General features: G+C 40.1%; 3 protein-coding genes and 1 long non-coding RNA gene across 5 annotated transcripts; 3 read left to right on the forward strand and 1 right to left on the reverse strand.

The window, feature by feature from the left end:
• Positions 1-2511: 2511 nt before the first annotated feature.
• On the forward strand, positions 2512-3997 carry fibina (fin bud initiation factor a). The gene has a single exon (XM_061035585.1). The coding sequence runs from the start codon at positions 2562-2564 to the stop codon at positions 3186-3188; it is 627 nt and encodes a 208-aa protein (XP_060891568.1). The 5' UTR covers positions 2512-2561; the 3' UTR covers positions 3189-3997.
• A 3353-nt stretch (positions 3998-7350) lies between these two features.
• tmem276a (transmembrane protein 276a) lies at positions 7351-9824 on the reverse strand. The gene is made up of 4 exons (XM_061035580.1): positions 9113-9824; positions 8598-8711; positions 8369-8506; positions 7351-8228 (listed from the first exon to the last, which is right to left on the reverse strand). Exons 1-4 carry the CDS (start codon positions 9513-9515, stop codon positions 7981-7983), a joined length of 903 nt encoding a protein of 300 aa, XP_060891563.1. The 5' UTR covers positions 9516-9824; the 3' UTR covers positions 7351-7980.
• Positions 9825-10874: 1050 nt separating this feature from the next.
• On the forward strand, positions 10875-14263 carry spi1a (Spi-1 proto-oncogene a). 2 transcript variants are annotated; one of them, XM_061035581.1, is made up of 5 exons: positions 10875-11113; positions 11613-11727; positions 11812-11996; positions 13323-13488; positions 13820-14263. In XM_061035581.1, exons 1-5 carry the CDS (start codon positions 11087-11089, stop codon positions 14125-14127), a joined length of 801 nt encoding a protein of 266 aa, XP_060891564.1. In that variant the 5' UTR covers positions 10875-11086; the 3' UTR covers positions 14128-14263. The 2 variants fall into 2 exon arrangements, with proteins under 2 accessions (XP_060891564.1, XP_060891565.1); XM_061035582.1 differs by having other exon boundaries at positions 10877-11113; positions 11634-11727.
• A 375-nt stretch (positions 14264-14638) lies between these two features.
• Positions 14639-16141, forward strand: LOC132972625 (uncharacterized). Its single transcript, XR_009672924.1, has 2 exons — positions 14639-14821; positions 14931-16141. It is a non-coding gene; the product is annotated as an uncharacterized LOC132972625 (long non-coding RNA).
• The last annotated feature ends 623 nt before the right edge of the window (positions 16142-16764 follow it).

The following is a 16764-nucleotide window of genomic DNA, read 5'->3' on the forward strand; positions in this document are numbered from 1 at the left end:
TTCAAATCAACGCTGGTACTCATTTTTTCATAATTCTGTTTTGTATGTTTATGCTGCTATAATTAAATATCCAGAAAGCGCAGTAGAGGTCGTTTGGTCTCACCTCACATTTACTATCGCTCCATTCATCCACATCATGTAGTCTTTTTAAAAGGGCTTATTGTATTCTGCTCTGTCTATAGTTTATTTTTTTTAGTATTGTTGTACTTTCTATATATTACTGCTCTCTCTTTTAGCCATCGACCTGAGTACTTTATTTCATTCCCTTCTATACACTAACATGTTCTAGGATGAAAAAAAAACTGTTTAAGTCCTGGAATAAGTTTGCTACTGTTCTCCTGATGTAAACTAAACGTCTGCTCTGAATAGGCACATTTCCGCCCTTGTCCAGCACGTCGTCCGTCAGTGTTTCAAATCTTTTTCCACACAGTTTTACCTCCACACAGCTAAAACAAACCTGCTGCCTTTTCCCTCATCTACAGTACATTCAGTCTATATCTATTATATTCCAAACACACTTCCTTTTTCGACTGTGGGCCATAGTGTTTCAACTTTCTTTTCTTTTATCTACCTCCTGGATATTTGAATTTTTAAAAACAGCATGATTTTTGACTTGTATGTACCTGTGTGATGAATTTGCTGTTTGCAGACTGCCTGTTATCCTTCTCTTTCCTGGCTATTCACAACATACATCTTGCTTTTATCCGGCTGTGTGTGGAGGACCGAGATCCTTCAGTATTTCTGAACATTTCTGTGTGTATTTGTTACCCCTTTATCATGTTGTGCGGCAACAAAAACACATCCCCCAGTCCATTATTGCATGTATAATATGGCACATAAATGGATGGTCCGTTTCCAGCTCTGTGTTTACATCGTGCCATATGTTTCCAGTTTGTGTTGAGCTGTGCTGACAGGCTGAGAGCTGTATCTGAGACCACCCTGTGATGATGTAATTACCCATGAGAGCGGGGATGTTAGCCCAGGGGGCTCTCAGTCTGTGCAGTAATGTAATCACCTGACTGAAGTCATCATAAACAGCTCTAACTAGACTCACTCAGACTGAGGATCAGTAACATGTATAAGAGATACCTGCAGTTGAAACATTATACACTTATTGGTTAAAATTACATCGTATCAAAATATTCTGCTTGTGTTCTGTCATTGCATTTTTGTTTGATTTGTTAAAAACTAAAATAATTTATCAAATGTCCTTTTCGTTTTACAATAAAACTTTGGAGCAATAGTTTAGATACTGTTTATGACAATACAAAATATAATAGCCTAAAGTATTATGTTGCATTATGTTGCACTGTGTGATCATAATTTTAAGAATAAAGCAGCAAAAGTGAAACAGGTTCACGTTCCTTTATTTCTACTCTGCTGTTTGTAGTTAAAGAGATTGTATTGTGCAGGCCTTTAACATTTATTTATTACAAAAGCTCAGCATAAGAGACTATTTGGTCAACTAACTTAGGCCCTAAGGAAGAATATTACATGTTTCTGGATCAAAGACACTGTCCCTAAAAAGTCAAGGCACAACCTTGTAATGGAATATATTCCTAATGAATATTTGACGTGCATGCTTCACTCCTCGGAGGACCATTTCTATAAGATGTGAGACCCTTAGTTAGTATATTGGCCCTATATTTTTTGTCATCTTCAATAGGTTTCCTTTGGCCTCTTATTGTAATACCTGCTGTCCTTTAATCTCACCTTTTGTTCACGTTGACGCTGCCTTTCCCATGAAGTGATGGTTGGACTAACAGGGGACATTGGTTATTGGAACAATATTTGTTGGTGTTTCTTTTTTTCCATGATTTTTGTGATAACTTTTATGAATTGGTGTCATGATTTCTCTGAGCTTATTTGTTTCTTGATCAGTTTTCTTGTTTTTAGTTGTACTGAAATATGTAGTAAACATAGTCTACTGTATGTTTGAAAGGCTGGGTTGAATTTGAAATAAACACAAGATACTTTTGCCTTATCGTCAAGTGTAAATGTACTTGGCAATAAACACCGATTTTGATTCTGATGAATACTGCTATTGTACACAAGATACTGACATGTTTTGTATTTTTATCTTGACTAGTTTCACCTTTAAAAATGCCCATAAAATATGTTTTCGCTTATAGAAAATTAAGTTTAAATATATATAAATTAAAACGTGATATCATTTTCAAAAGTGACTTGGTTTCCTGAGGGCTGCCAGTAATTATCACCAGAGTAAGTTCATGATGATTTTTGCTAAGGTTGAACATAAATGTGAATCCGGCTTCAGAAGTTATAAAAACGTTCAAATACTAAGGGAAAAATAAGAAGTGCATCCTTGAACCGGTTGTGTCAATTGACTTTTCTTGGAAAGTGCATGTGCCTCTCACTGACTCATTGTGGTCGGCGTACCCAGGGGCCACCAGGGGCCCCCCTGACTCACGCAGGCGGTCTGCGCCTTTTAGGTGACGGGGGACTGTGTAACTTGATCCGGGGTGAAAACAGTGCGCCTGATCCGGCTGCCAGTCCACACTCAGTTCGTCAGAGAGAGAGAGAGAGAGAGGAGGTGCATAATGGACCCGGTCCCTCTGCTGCTCATCTTGGTCTCTTATGTGCCGCTCGGCTCGGCGATCTACGACGGGCCCCTCCAACCGGAGATCTCCAATGGCTCCTTCCATCACTTCTTCGTCCCAGACGGGGATTACGAGGAGAACGTGGACCCGGAGGAGTGCCAGATGCTGTTTAAATTCTCGGATGTGTATCCATGCGGGGCCTCAGAGGAGCGGGACTCGGTGGTCCGGGACGACTTCATCATCTCCAAGCTGCAGGCGGAGGACGCGGCGCGGCTGCTTGAGGGCATCGGGCGGACTGTGGCCTACGACCTGGACGGAGAGGACAGTTACGGGAAGTTCCTGCAGAGGGAAATCTCCCAGATCGGTGAGGCTTTCTCCAGCGTGGACAAGTCTCTGTTGGAGCTGGAGGTAAAGTTTAAACAGAGTCAGGAGACGGAGCTGAGAGAAGAGCAGCAGCTGAACGGATACGTGATGAAGCAAGTGAGCGACATCAGGGGCGCACTGAGGGGAACCACCGACATCTCTGTTGGACTGAAGGACAAACACGAGCTGCTGTCTCTCATCATCCGCAGTCATGGTAGCAGACTGAGTCGTCTGAAGTCAGAATTCCTACAAGTTGGCTCCTAACAGCTCAAAGTGTGTTTGTGAGTGTGTTTGTGTTTGTGTGTCTTTCTGTGACCCTCCAGTTCATCAAACAACTGGAAAGTTTGTTGTGGGTTATGAATATCCCTCCTAAGTATGTTGAATGTGTCATTAGAGGGGGAAACAGCAGCATATTCCTCTGAGTCAGGAGGGGAAAAGGAAATGTGACCATGAATTGTGTCTGCATGGAGCCCTCTGTGCCACCTCTGAGGATGTATTTTATTCTGGAGGGAGAAAGAAAATAAAACCCTCCAACGAGATTTATTCCCCTCAGAATCAATAAACAAGCTGCTTTTTGTCTGTATAGTGTAAATTATGTTGCCGTTACAGTTTAAGTATTCACTGATCAAATAAATGTTTCATATTCATCTAATATCTGAAAGTTGTCTGCTGCTTACAAGCTTGTCCTGAGACGTTTCAAGACAAAGCTTATAGTGTGTAAAAATACATGTCCATCCTTTGAAGCTTGAGGTTTCCATAAACAGTGTAAACCTTTGAAATCTGTTCTTTTTTTAATATCCAGCCGTAGAAATGGGCCCTCCCCCCCGCCCTCCCTTCCTCCTAGTCTTCATCTATTTACATCCCCAACTTTGTTGTCGGCACTACAAGTAGCAGTCTCGACCATCCCGTCAAACAGCTCTGGTTAATTGGCGACTGAGGTTTGTAACTGCCTCCCACTTCCATCTGGAAGTCATCTACTGCAGTATGAAATATGTTTGTCCGGAGGCAGCCGTTGCTAACATTATCTGCCCTTTAGTCTGTCATGCGCTATAAAAATTTGTGATTGATATGAAGTTTTTTTTTTGTGTTGAGATTCTGTGTTTGTCTGAGTGATTATGAGCACTATAAATAGAGTTATAGATGAATCTCTAAAGAGAACACTGTTTTTTTCTTCTGTTGTTATGACAGAAAACGTTTTTTTTTTTCAGACACACTTCATGTGAGAAAAGTTGTTTAGAATTCCTGGAAGGCATTAGTCCTTATCTACTGTCAGACTGTTTAAATTTACAGTGCCGTGGATTTAATACTGAAAAAGCCTTTGGTATAACGTGTGTATTTTCCATCTTTAGCTACCATTTAAAATTCTCTTGTTCCACCCGATGTCTGCAACAACCACAATATAACTGCCATAAGTGTGCCCACTTTTTGTTTTCTACAGATAATGTCTCTGTGGATGTGAGTGAGCCAGATGTGCTGCCAGGGGCGCAACTGGGTGTGATTTCCTCTGTCTGGTTTTCCTCACAGTCCGGCTTCCCCTGAGGGACCCCTTTTTAAAAACAGCTCTGTGTAGCTCAGCACAGTTGGGGCCAACCCTTTCAGAAACCCCAAACTCCATGTGTGGAGAAACCCTATATGCCTGTATGACGTTTAATTGTCAGGGGCACATGAACGGGGCTCACAAGATTTGATTGAAAGATTTGGTTAAATTTCCACTAGTGTAAGTAAAAGTAGAACAGGTCAGGAAACCTCTCAACGCAAACTCAGCCACCCTACTTAGTTTGTCTTTTTTGGCTCTAATCGTTAATTCCACCTATAGGGAAGTGTGTTTTTGTGGTTTCAGGTCTCCGGTGCTAAGAAGGAGGAAGGCTTTTTATGGAAGAATGTATTTTCCTCACGGACATATTTTAAGGACAAACAAAGAAAAGGTCAGGAATGTTGACCTGAGATCACACTGATCCCTCTCTGAGGAGAGCCAGGAGCCCTGGAGCCACATACCTCTGTGCTGTTATTATTAGACAGATGAGAGCTATTTGAATACTATAACTGCTACTGGTCCTGCCAGTATGACTGTAATAAATTCCCCTGTATATTACAACTGTTAATACTACTTGTATCATCCTTCAGTGAAATATGCTGCTAAAAGTCAGTCATAGTCCTTGAGAGGAGATGGTATTTAATAACTCTTCAAGAATGAGCGGCTTCAGTTCTATAGTTCTCTGCCTGTTGTTAGGCTGAATGAAAGTATGTTTTAGACAGCATTTCCAATATGGCAACCGCCAGTGAGGCTTCGTCCATGTTTATTTACAGTCAATGCTTGTTCTGTGCCGGCTAATCCTGATTCAAACCTGAATGTTTATTTTTAAACAATATAAGGCAGTGCTCTCACAGACACAGATAAGACACGTTTATTCAAAGGAACATTTACATGTAATATTGTTGGGGACATGTAAAGATCAAAATGTGTTATTTTAACCCAAATGATGATTAAATAATGTTACATACTATAACTGTAATCCACAACCTAACCTTAAAATGAAGCCCATGTTATAGATTGAAATGAACAACATTGGCACCAGAGCCTCTATAGAATCGTTGCCCTTTTGGAGAACCCCAAGGATCAGTCCTTGGTCCCTTGTTGTTTTCCATTCCACTGCTATCTCTTGGAAACATAATCTGACAATATTAGTTTCCATTTTAACATAGATTGCAAAAAGCTCTATACTTTTGACGTTAAGTTAAATTAGCCATCTAAAAGCTTCCATTTTCATGTTTAAACGATAGTTCAAACATCCCCCCCCCCCCCCCCCCCCCCCCCCCCACACACACACACACACTATTCAGCATCTCAACGATGTGGTCCTTTCTGTCTCCCAAAGACTTTGAAATAGTTATTCATGCATTCATCACATCCTGTAGAGACTTCACTGTATTCCTGCTTAAGTAAACAGAATTCTTCATGACTGCAGTTGATTAAAAACACTCCACATAAGCCATTTTTTTAGCATCATTACACTGGGTGTGTGTGATGACTAATCTATTGAAGCTATCACTTGTAATGTGCAGATAAGACTGATCCCTGCACAGAAATGATTAGCCTGACATCCTATAATGGGTCCCCATTTGAGATTCCAGGATCTAGGTTTCAAAACGGCAACGGGGCCTTTGCTATCAGGGCCTTGTCCCTCTGTAACGACCTGCTGAAGAAAATCAGGAAGGACTAATCTATTTTAGTCTTTTGCGTAATTGTTTTTATTGGTCTGAACCTAATAGAGCTTTTTTTAACTTTTATTGTACCAATCCTCTTTTCAAAAAATGCTTGTCACAAATATGAGGTGTAATACCTTCTCAAATCTTCTGTTTATTTTTAATGTTATAGGCCATACGGGACATAAAGGATTTTATCTAAATAAAGAAATGGTTATTACAATTAATTTTGGTATTAATGTGGGTTTTTGTTAATTTTTTTCCAAATATGATTAAAAAAATAACTAATTTTAATGCACAGTCCCAGAGGGAAATAGATCATCTGTTCCTGCATTTTGTTGAAATTATGAATGGTGCAATAAGATGGAGATAATTACTGGTGTGCTGTGTATTTCAACATCATCAGAAAGTACAGAATGATATGAATCATTTCAGTATTGATGATAAACAGCACATTGTTTTAAAGAATCAGCATGTTTAAAGCATTTAGTCTCCAGTGGTCAGTATGGTGTTAACCAGCTATGAAGGCTTTCAGTGCTGCAGCTGCACTAAACAACTCTAAGAAGGTAATAAACATAATTCAAGCAACACAGCAGTGAAGAGGAGGCACTGAGGAGAGGAGACACTCCAGGGACTGAGTGAAGCAAGCGAGTTAGCTGTCAGTAAGATTTAATTTGTCATAAAAAAGTTGTGGTTAAGTCATTACAGCTCAAAGTAAATGGTATGTGTGTTGTCAATGGAAAAAAAGAACCTTCGATATTAATCAATCATAAAAGAAATGTACACTTGTGCTTATTTCATGAGATCAAAGAGCTGCTGATGTCATTATTTGGACTTTGTATGAATAAGTGGTGTTCATTAAAGGAAGTTTTATTTTACTGTAACGCTCAGCAGACTATTGCCTCACTTTTTCTGCTGTTTTATTTGGACTTTGTTAGTTTGGTCAGTTTTCTTTATTTTTGGTCAGTGACTCAAGCTCTCACCATATTTCACCATTTAGTTATTTAGAAGTGGTTGAATAAAACTCTTTCCTTGAAGCATGACCAGAAATAAAAAAAAATAGCTGCTGTTTAAAGTAAAAAGTTGTAAAAGTTTAAATTCAATTAGCAAGACTTACTGCCTGCTGACACGCCAGTGAACTCATGCCGTAATGCAAAAGAAAAGACGACTATAATAAAGTTTATGATGTCGGCGCAGTGTGTTACATTTGCAGGCATGAAAATGGTTTTGCATGGCTGTTTTATTTTTCAAAAATATTGTGATGGGGTTAAGACCTCAAGAACAACAAAACATTTCCCTCAAACACAGTTTGGCCTGAATGCTCATATTTTTCCTTGAACAAACACAAATGCATCTGCATACATACAATTCAAAAAGTACATGTACATATCTTGTTTTGAATGGGTACATAATGATACACAGTTGCCCTTTGAAATGTGACAGAACATATCCATTGTTTGTTCTTCAGTACAGATTTCAAATTTGTGCTATTGAGATCCTGCCAATTTTTCTTTTTCTTCTGTTTTTCTTCTTTAACTAGCAGATTTTATGGGAAGAAAATGTTTTTTTTTATAACTATTCTCCTCTTTAAGAGCAAGCAATGACACTGAACAGTTCATTCATAAAGAGGGACAGAAAAAGCACCAGAGGGACTGAAACCACCTTCAGTCAAATGTCACCTCTTTTTCATTTTCATGTGAGCGAGAGCCAGTGTGCCTTTCGGTCTCAGTGTCTGGCTGTGTGAAGGCTCTCTCTCTGCTCTGAGTCCCTGTACGGGTCAAACTGTCACTGCAACAGGGCTCGTCACCGTTTCAGGATGAGACAGGTGTCTTTTAGATGTGGAGGTGGCCTGTCACACACAGCCGTTCTCCTGCCTGGGCTTGTGCACCACTGGGGTGTGTGGAGGGTACAGGGAAGGAGCGAGTGTGCACAGGAAACCAGCCAGCAACGTGAGGCCCAGGCCACCCCAGGCACAAAACATGGACCAGCCGTAACCATGACTGATGTCCTCGGGTATTCCGAACATATAGCGAGGGTAGCGCGACAGTTCAAAGTTGATCCCAGCCACACATGTACAGAGGGAGATTATGCAGCATGTTCCTTAAAAAAAAAGAGAGAGAGTCAGACAACACATTTTAATCTCCTGTGATGATGCATCATTCCAGCACTCTCCTTTGCAATACTTTACTGCCTCTCTGTGGTGAGTTGGGGTAGTGCTCTTTATGTAAAGTACATCTTACCTCCCATAAGGAAGAGGAGTCCAGCAACATACTGCATCAGATCATGCTCCTTACAGCAGCCCAGAACGCCAATGATCCAGCCAAATAGGATGATGGATACGGCCATGCCAATGAAGCTGGCGGTCATCCTCTGGAGGTCTAAAAGAGAAAGTTTGTTTACAGATGATGTGCCACATTTCTCTACATGAATCCAACTCCGTTATGCAAAAAGGGCATTTTGGGAACTCACGTAGCGCGTGCCACTCATCCTGCCTTATTGTCTTTGTCAGATTGATTGGCAGATTCCTGGGCAGCGCTGATGATGAGTAGTAGTATTTTATTGGTGTGCAGCGCGGAACCAATCCTGTGCATGTAAACAACAAAGAGGATGTCACATAAGCGCTGAGATCAGATGAGGAGGATATCACAAGGCTATCTGAATGCTACAACACCCCCTCCCAAAAAAAAATGCAACCCAACCCCCTTCACCACCACCCACCCACCCACCCACTCATCCTTCCACACCATTGTAGAGTAGCTTATTGTACGCATCTCGAGGCTTCTGTTACTATAGCTTGCCCTTTTGTGCTGGAAAATAACACAGCACGTCGATTGCGTTGTAACTGTACTCCGTGTGATACTGCGTAGGCCCGGAGGGTCCGTGCGCAGCATCAGCACCTTGGATAACGCATACGTGCACAAGTATTCGCCGATAGCGCCAAAAAATGAACACATTACAGCACAACATATGACAATAAAACAAACCTTTGAATATCAAATCCTCCGTCTCCAAGTCAAACCCCGCTCGGTGGCACTTTCTCCACAGTCCGGTGATGGTGGAGTTGTATTGCCGACTGCAGAGGGACTCCATGGCCGGGGCAGGAGGCGAGAAGTGCCGTTTCGCCCGCAGCAGCATCTCGCCGCTGACACCGGAGCCCCTCATCTCCAAATGTCTCTCCTTCGGCAACATGCGAAGTGGCAGATTGTTGTTGGAGATGTAGATGTAGCCAGGGTCGTTTCTTTTGTTGGAGTAATTCTTGCAGCGCTCCCGGTGCCTCCTCGCGTCAGTCTCGTACCAGTTGTCAGTGCTGATCGCGATCGCTATCAGCCCTAACGCGCAAAAAGCCAAAAAGAGACCAGCCACGGTTAAAGTCCTCATCGCAGCCATGTTCCATGCGTCTCTCGCCTCGGTGCCGTGATAAATCCACGGGACAGCAGGGCTCCGCTTCTGGCTGCTGTTGCTGCTGTCAGTGGGCTATTTGAGGTGGGGAGGGAATTCAACAAAAGAAGGAAACCTGAAATGCGGATAAATCCCCCAAGACCTCATTTCTTGGATTTGGACAACTATCGCAAGAAAAGACCCAAATTCCGAGGCGGTGAATAAATAAATGTGGGCCTCGATGAGCAATATTTTGGTTGTCTCCTCTTTGCCTCTGAACTCAGTCTAGCCTAGATATTGGTCAGTCCAACATTTCTTTCCAGTAGATGGAGACAGAGCAAATATTTGAAAGCACAACAACCCCTAGGCCAGCACTGACACAGCAGATCATGATCTACAGAGAAAGATGGTCAAAGTTTGAGAAAGTTACAGCAGAAGAAGAGCCCTCCCTCAGGTTCTATAGAGTCTCATAATGCTGCAGTTTAGACTCAATTGTTTGGTTGTGAAGATGACAACCTTAAACCCCAAAAGGGCCTCTTTTTGTCTGGCTGATTTAAAGGAAACAGTTGCATCACATCCAACAGTTAATGCATTTGGTAACTTTTAATACAAATGAAGCCGAACATTAAAAAAGCACGTCACAAAACTATACAAGTAAACAGCTTTGTTGAATTTTTTTTAATTTAATATAGAATAGCCGTGAAAAATATACGCCCAACGGGTTCAAGTTTCAGCTCTTTTGCTACTGAAGGCTCAGCAGAACTTTTATGGTTACGACAGGTGACGATAATCTCTAACTGGGTTTTATAAAATACATTGGTGGGGGGTCAGCAGCACAAAGAGGGACACAGTGGCTTTGGACATTTCAGACATGTTCTTACTGGTTTCATTCTCTCCCTCAGTACTTCCTCAATTACAACCAGAATGCCAAATTAAAAGAGGAACAAACCTGGCTCCATACTTCACTTTTGGTTTTGGGTCCTGTGTGAAATAACCTACATGAACAAATCTTACTGGAGATAGTCAATCATATTGTTTTCACAACGGGGATTCTTTTTCTTCAAAATCCTGAACCCTTCAGCTTCAGATTCTAAACTGTTTAAGAAGACATTCTTTTTAACATTCAAGGGTGCTGCTATATATAAAAAGTCACACCTAATGAAACAGTGTGACCTCCTCTGACCGCAAAAAAGTGTATGATGGTTTAAAGTAGCTACTGTTAAAAACATTTTTCTTAGGACAATAATAAAGATACAACCCCTTAGAGGCTGAAAAAGAGGAAATCATCAGAATAATTGTACAATCCACCTCTTAAATAAAGGAAATGTATGTTGAGTATGATTGGCTCATACCGTTGTTTACACCAGGCCATCAGGAACTAACTGATCATACGAATGTGACAATTGGATGTTATGAGAGTGTTTAGGGTCCAGCTTATTTCTTACTTTCAGTTCCCTCTAGTCCCCCGGTCTGGTGAAGTCAGTGCTCAGCAAGTTGCGCGTTTCTCTGTGAAGCAATAAGAAAAAGTTTACATCGATTCCAAGCTGTACGATCCTGGATTCTAATGCTGCTTTGTATGCATGATGGACGGCTTTGTCATATCACCGGTAAGTGCTCCTGCTTTTCTGATTTGTTGTTTGACCTTTGACAAAACAATCTGTGATCATAGTTTGAGACACTGAGAGGATAGTTTGGTCTTAGTTCAACACTTTGTATCGCTGTTTCTTTAAAATAAAAAACAGAAGTTATCTTAGCGAGTACTTCTGGTGATCCCAGTGAGTTTTTATTTTTTTAAGTGAGAAGAAGAGGAAGACTCAGTCATGAGGTTATGTTCGTCATTAAATAAGGACATAATGTGCGTTTTGTTTGCTCTGAAAATTTAGTAACATACTCGTACATGTATCAGTGACAGTGACCCTAAGGTGGACCAGGTGATCTGGTCTGTGAGTTTACTCAATTCATTTCCTCTTTATGTTCTATTTCAATATGGAAAAAAGTGCAAAAGTAAATATAAGTATTTTAGTGTAACAACTTACCAAGGCCCATATTTGACTTCATTTTAGCACGATAAAGACACTCTAACCTTTACCTTATCTGGAATAATAGAATCATTTTCCACCTTCAAAGGCTTCAGAGGAAATCAATCGAAATGACCCACAGGAATACAGACCCTCTGCAGAGCTGCACCCTTTCCTCACAAACGTGGGAGAGATCTATGAAGGTGAGAAATCTGGATTAAGCCAATAAAAACTGGCTTAATAATTCGCTGCTTGCCTTAAGTGCCTTTCCTTCTTTCACATTTCAGACCACAGATGGACCTTCCAGTCTGAGCGTGTACAGCCGACGGATTTTGACAATTCTCCTGTGAATCACCTCACAGAACTTCAATCTGTGTCTTCTCAACAACTGATACAACCGTACCGCTACAACAGCGAGCCTCTGGCCTTCCACCTGGACCCGACACTTGGAGCTCTCGCTGTGTCACCTCAAGTAAGATCATGTAGAGAAATTAATGATGGCCAAGTAAATCTAGCATGATGAACACACAATCTCTACGGTATAAGGAAATAATCAGCATGTTTAATCACATGTCTGCCAAACAAAACTATCGTCCTATGGTAGGAAAACGCTCCCTCAATCTAATACAGGGTCAGTTTTGAAAGGGATCTTAGTGTTAGCAGTTTGCCCTGAACGATATATATAATCTAATATTGAAATGAGAAGTGTGCATATAAACTATGATGTTAAAGTTTCTATGTATTCTTCTGTATGGCAACATGTGATCTCTCCTGATTCCAAAATAATTGCAAATAGCACAAGTGCTGTTCTGTATTTCACCTCAAGCTCTTCATCAACAACATTGTTGCTGCTCATCTCTCCGTCTTCGGCTCTCGAGCTCGCCAACTATCACTATATTGACACCCATTTTATCTGAGGGTAGCTAATGGCTAACTGGGGCTTCATCTGTTGTTCAAATGATGTGAGTCATGGAAAATGTGAGTCCCATCTGAATGGTCAGAGGTTCACATAGACGGCACATGTTCATTTTTTTCTCTAGTTATTGCTTTTCAGGTAGTTTTTTGGATGTATGTTATCCCACAGGTGTACACTGCAGTGACTATGAAAATGTGATTTGTCGTAAAGGAAGTTTTTCCTTGCAACTATAACTGCTAAATGTTGTTTAGTGCTCATGGTGGATTAATGTTAGGTCTATGCAAATAGTAATATAATAATAATAATACAATATAGCATAACAAAGAGTACGGTCTCCTGCTATTTTGGTAAAGTGTCTCACAATAAGATTTCAGAGGCTGGAGAATGTTTGGGCATTTCTGCCTGAGAAATGACAGTTGATAAAAGTTGATTAACAGCAGTGCTCTCAATAAATACTCTTATTTCATTAAGTCATCGTTTTAGCTCTGTTATTAAAAGATATAAATGTGTGGATACACATGCTCTATAAAGAATACTGCATGTTCAAACTGGTTTGATTTTTTTTGACTAACTCTATTGCTACCAACAAAACTACAGCATATTATACTTTTTGGAATTTCTGTGAAGACAACATCATCCATTTTGATCATCTCTACAAATTTGGTACATTGTGTGGGCTGTGGGGAATCTTTCTTTGACTAACTTGTCATCCACTCCACATGGTCTTGCTGAGCATTGAATTCTATTTTGAAAGCTTCTTCCTCTTTTAGTACAATGGCTGCACTTAGGCCAACTTAAATGTCAGACAGTGATAAGTGAAACCGCAGCTGTATCACTCTGTGTACACATTCATTTTTTCCGTCTTTCAACCCTCTCCTAAAGATCCCATTTTACACGTCGACCCTTTGCTACCAATACCAGCCCCCTGCCTCGCCTGGCCAGTACTATTCTGAGGAGGAGCCGAGAGCAGTCAGTCCTCCACTCGAGGTATCAGAAGGAGAGGATGAATTCGGAGACCACAACCACCCGTCCTTCAGGAGAGACACAAGTGAGTATTTCCTGTTAGGGTCGGTCTCATGGCTCTACCTTAACAGAGTAATCTAATTGGCCAGAAAAAGATTTAATTATTGAGTTTTTAATAATATAATGACTATAGGAAACACTGATTTATTGTCACATTATCTATGTAAAAAAACAAAACAAGTTTTCCATATTGCATTTTAAATGGCTAATAAACTGGCCTGATTTTAGCATCTTAAAATAACCAACTGCTTTTATTCCTTTTTCTCACTAAAAGCTAGATAGACCAAAAGAACTTGCAACCCTGACAACATGTTCTAATGCACTGAAAGTCCTACTTTTTTTTCTTTTCAATCCAGGCAGGAAGAAAATCCGCTTATACCAGTTCCTCCTGGACTTGCTAAAAAATGGTGACATGCGAGACAGCATCTGGTGGGTGGACCAGGAAAAGGGCATCTTCCAGTTCTCCACAAAGCACAAGGAAACTCTGGCGAGCCACTGGGGTATTCAGAAAGGCAACCGTAAAAAAATGACCTACCAAAAAATGGCTCGAGCTCTGAGGAACTACGGTAAAACTGGAGAGATTAAAAAAGTCAAAAAGAAGTTAACTTATCAGTTCAGTGATGAAGTCCTGAGGAACCTGTACTTGCGTCAATATCCTCACTGATGAGGGACTAACTGTCACTGAAATCTCTAATCTAACCAGGGATTTGTTTCGCCTGCTTGCAGCATCCCTTAGTTGTCCAAGCATGTTTTCTATTCTATTTATTTCTGTTGCTATGTACATTCTTTATGGCCTTTTCTGTCAACATCTATAAACATCTTCATTTCAAACTCACATGAGGTTTGTGTTTGTATCTGATTACAGGAATTACTAACTCATTGATAAGGATAGCTAAAAAACTGTTGATACATGACCACTTAATCACATAGTGTTCGAATATTAATAATAATGTTCTGTTAATGTTAAAACAAAACCTACAGTGCATATGTGCTTATAATTGAATACAAAAAAATGTGAGTGCCACAGCAGCAGCATGGCTACCATTTAAAGTGTATTATGCAAAATACACTTTCATGTTTTTCACTTATGAACAATGTGTGTCCCTAGCCTGTCTACAAACCCCCCAATTACGAGAACAGTCCATCCTCTCCTTCTTTTCCCTGCTCCCCTTTACAGAAAATGTGTGCTCAAACAGGCTGGATCGAGATTTTTCCCTTTGTGACATCACAAAGAGACCTCTCACCCAGATGGGTGACACTACTATGTGTTTGTTCTGCCCTCTGAGTCCCCGTTCTCACTGTAAAAAAAAATCGAGCATGAAGTGAGAAGCCCAAGCCTACCCAGCAATAAGAGGGGCGTGGTCAAACCCGGCTTTTACATTCGAAGCTTTAGACACAGAAACAGCTCGTCTGAGTAGGACTTAAAAAGAGGGGTTCAAAGACATGCTTATCAGTACAGGATCACAGTGGATTTTAGCAAGAAACTTCTATTCACAGGCGTATTTTGGGGAGCTCTGAGACTATTTTAAACTCCTTAAGAAGGAGTATAATATGTGGCATCTAATGCCAATGTTTCAAAAGGTTTTCATTAAGTCATTGTTGTGACTGACTAAGTGCCCATTAAGTAAATTTATACACTTAAACCTCACACTCAAACTCTGTACAGTTAAAAATTAGTGTCCAAAACAATATCCATTAAAGTGAAATGACATATTGAGAATATTGTAAGAATCACGTTAGTTATACGCCTTTATTTGTATTGTTAGCTAAACCATTCACACCATAACTGTCATACACGTTAGTATCATTGATAAGCTAGCTGTAATTAAAAAGTAATTTAGTAAGATACAAACTCACATATCTATTCAGCAAGTATTTCACTAGCATAACACTTGCAAGCAAGCTGAAATGGCCAGCTAGCTTTAACTCTGCTCTGCTGCATGGATATGGCATGAACAGCTTTATAAAGTCTGCTCATATTTTTATAACCACAAACTAGCTTATTTCACAGCTACCTGCACCAGGAGTCAGGATAAAATAGCTGAACAATTCATTGAAGTATGTATGTAGTGCATCACTAGCTAGCTATTTTGCAGCATGCTAACATTAGCTTTTCAATTCAAACAACTCCCCCAAGAAATCAAATCCCTGCTGATGCTGACCCTAACTTAACTTTACTAAAAAAAACTTTTTTTTACTTTGTGTTTGGGGTTATTATTCAATTATTGTTGTTATTTTTTTCACATAAAGTACACCAAATTACAATTGTACCCTATCTTGAATAAAATACAATACAGGATTATTACTAGACTTTAATCATAAATATAGATTGGCATAAAAACCACAGATAGTCATTAACAGCGATTCAAGCAACATGAGGGGAAGCGATGCCACACTGAATGTCCACACTGCTGCAAATCAACTATAAACCACTAATAATTGTAAACAATAACAAGCAGCAACAGACATGTCCTGCTCCACCCCCTCAGCTACCTCCACAACCCCACTGATACAAGAAAACCACTTTCCACTCTGCTGCGTTGTTTTTGACCATGGTGACTTCAGAACAGCCACTTTGCATTATGTCCATTCATTGTTGTAATCTCATACTTCAGACAGTGACAACTGTTGTAAAGAAATACAAAGGTACATAAATAAATAAATCAAAATGTAAATACGTAGATAAAATGTGTATGTAGTTTTGTGTTTGACATTGTTTTGTGTTGGGTGCTGGTGGGTGCTAGGGAGCCGAAGAGAGGCAAGGCTCAGGTGCATGCATTCATTGGATGTCTTATTTTTTTGAGTAATGTAAAAATTCCTTATCAAAATTGATTTTGCAAAGTGATTAAATTATTTCAATCAATTAGTGTGCATTAAAACTCAACATAGTGCCTTTAATCCTTGTTATGTTTGGTCAAATCAGTAACAACCCAAAATGATCGATAGATAGACAGATTTGCAATATAAATAAACAGCTTTAGCCATTTGGATTACTCCCAGGACAAAGACATTTACAGCATGTAGCCTACCAGGTTAATGAAGTTACGAAATTTAACCAAATGGCAAAGAGCTACAAAATACAATATAAATTTGAATTGAGCATTTCATCCACAAATAAATACAACTGAAGCTATGAAACTTTAAAAACAGATTGTAAATATGTGTTGAGGGACAGACAGACAGTTAGATAGATAGATAGACAGACAGACAGACAGACAGACAGACAGTTAGATAGATAGATAGACAGACAGACAGACAGACAGACAGTTAGATAGATAGACAGACAGACAGACAGACAGTT

Source organism: Labrus mixtus, chromosome 4 (genome assembly GCF_963584025.1).
Source record: "Labrus mixtus chromosome 4, fLabMix1.1, whole genome shotgun sequence".
Lineage (NCBI taxonomy): Eukaryota > Metazoa > Chordata > Actinopteri > Labriformes > Labridae > Labrus > Labrus mixtus.

Bases quoted from the DNA above. Each gene is read 5' to 3' on its own strand.
- fibina (XM_061035585.1), top strand. From the start codon at position 2,562: ATGGACCCGGTCCCTCTGCTGCTCATCTTGGTCTCTTATGTGCCGCTC.
- tmem276a (XM_061035580.1), bottom strand. From the start codon at position 9,515: ATGGCTGCGATGAGGACTTTAACCGTGGCTGGTCTCTTTTTGGCTTTT. The intron at 8,507-8,597 runs GTGAGTTCCCAA...TTTCTCTTTTAG, and splicing joins GGATGAGTGGCACGCGCTAC to ACCTCCAGAGGATGACCGCC. The intron at 8,229-8,368 runs GTAAGATGTACT...TTTTTTTTTAAG, and splicing joins ACTCCTCTTCCTTATGGGAG to GAACATGCTGCATAATCTCC.
- spi1a (XM_061035581.1), top strand. From the start codon at position 11,087: ATGATGGACGGCTTTGTCATATCACCG. The intron at 11,997-13,322 runs GTAAGATCATGT...CCTCTCCTAAAG, and splicing joins CTCTCGCTGTGTCACCTCAA to ATCCCATTTTACACGTCGAC. The intron at 13,489-13,819 runs GTGAGTATTTCC...TTTTCAATCCAG, and splicing joins GTCCTTCAGGAGAGACACAA to GCAGGAAGAAAATCCGCTTA.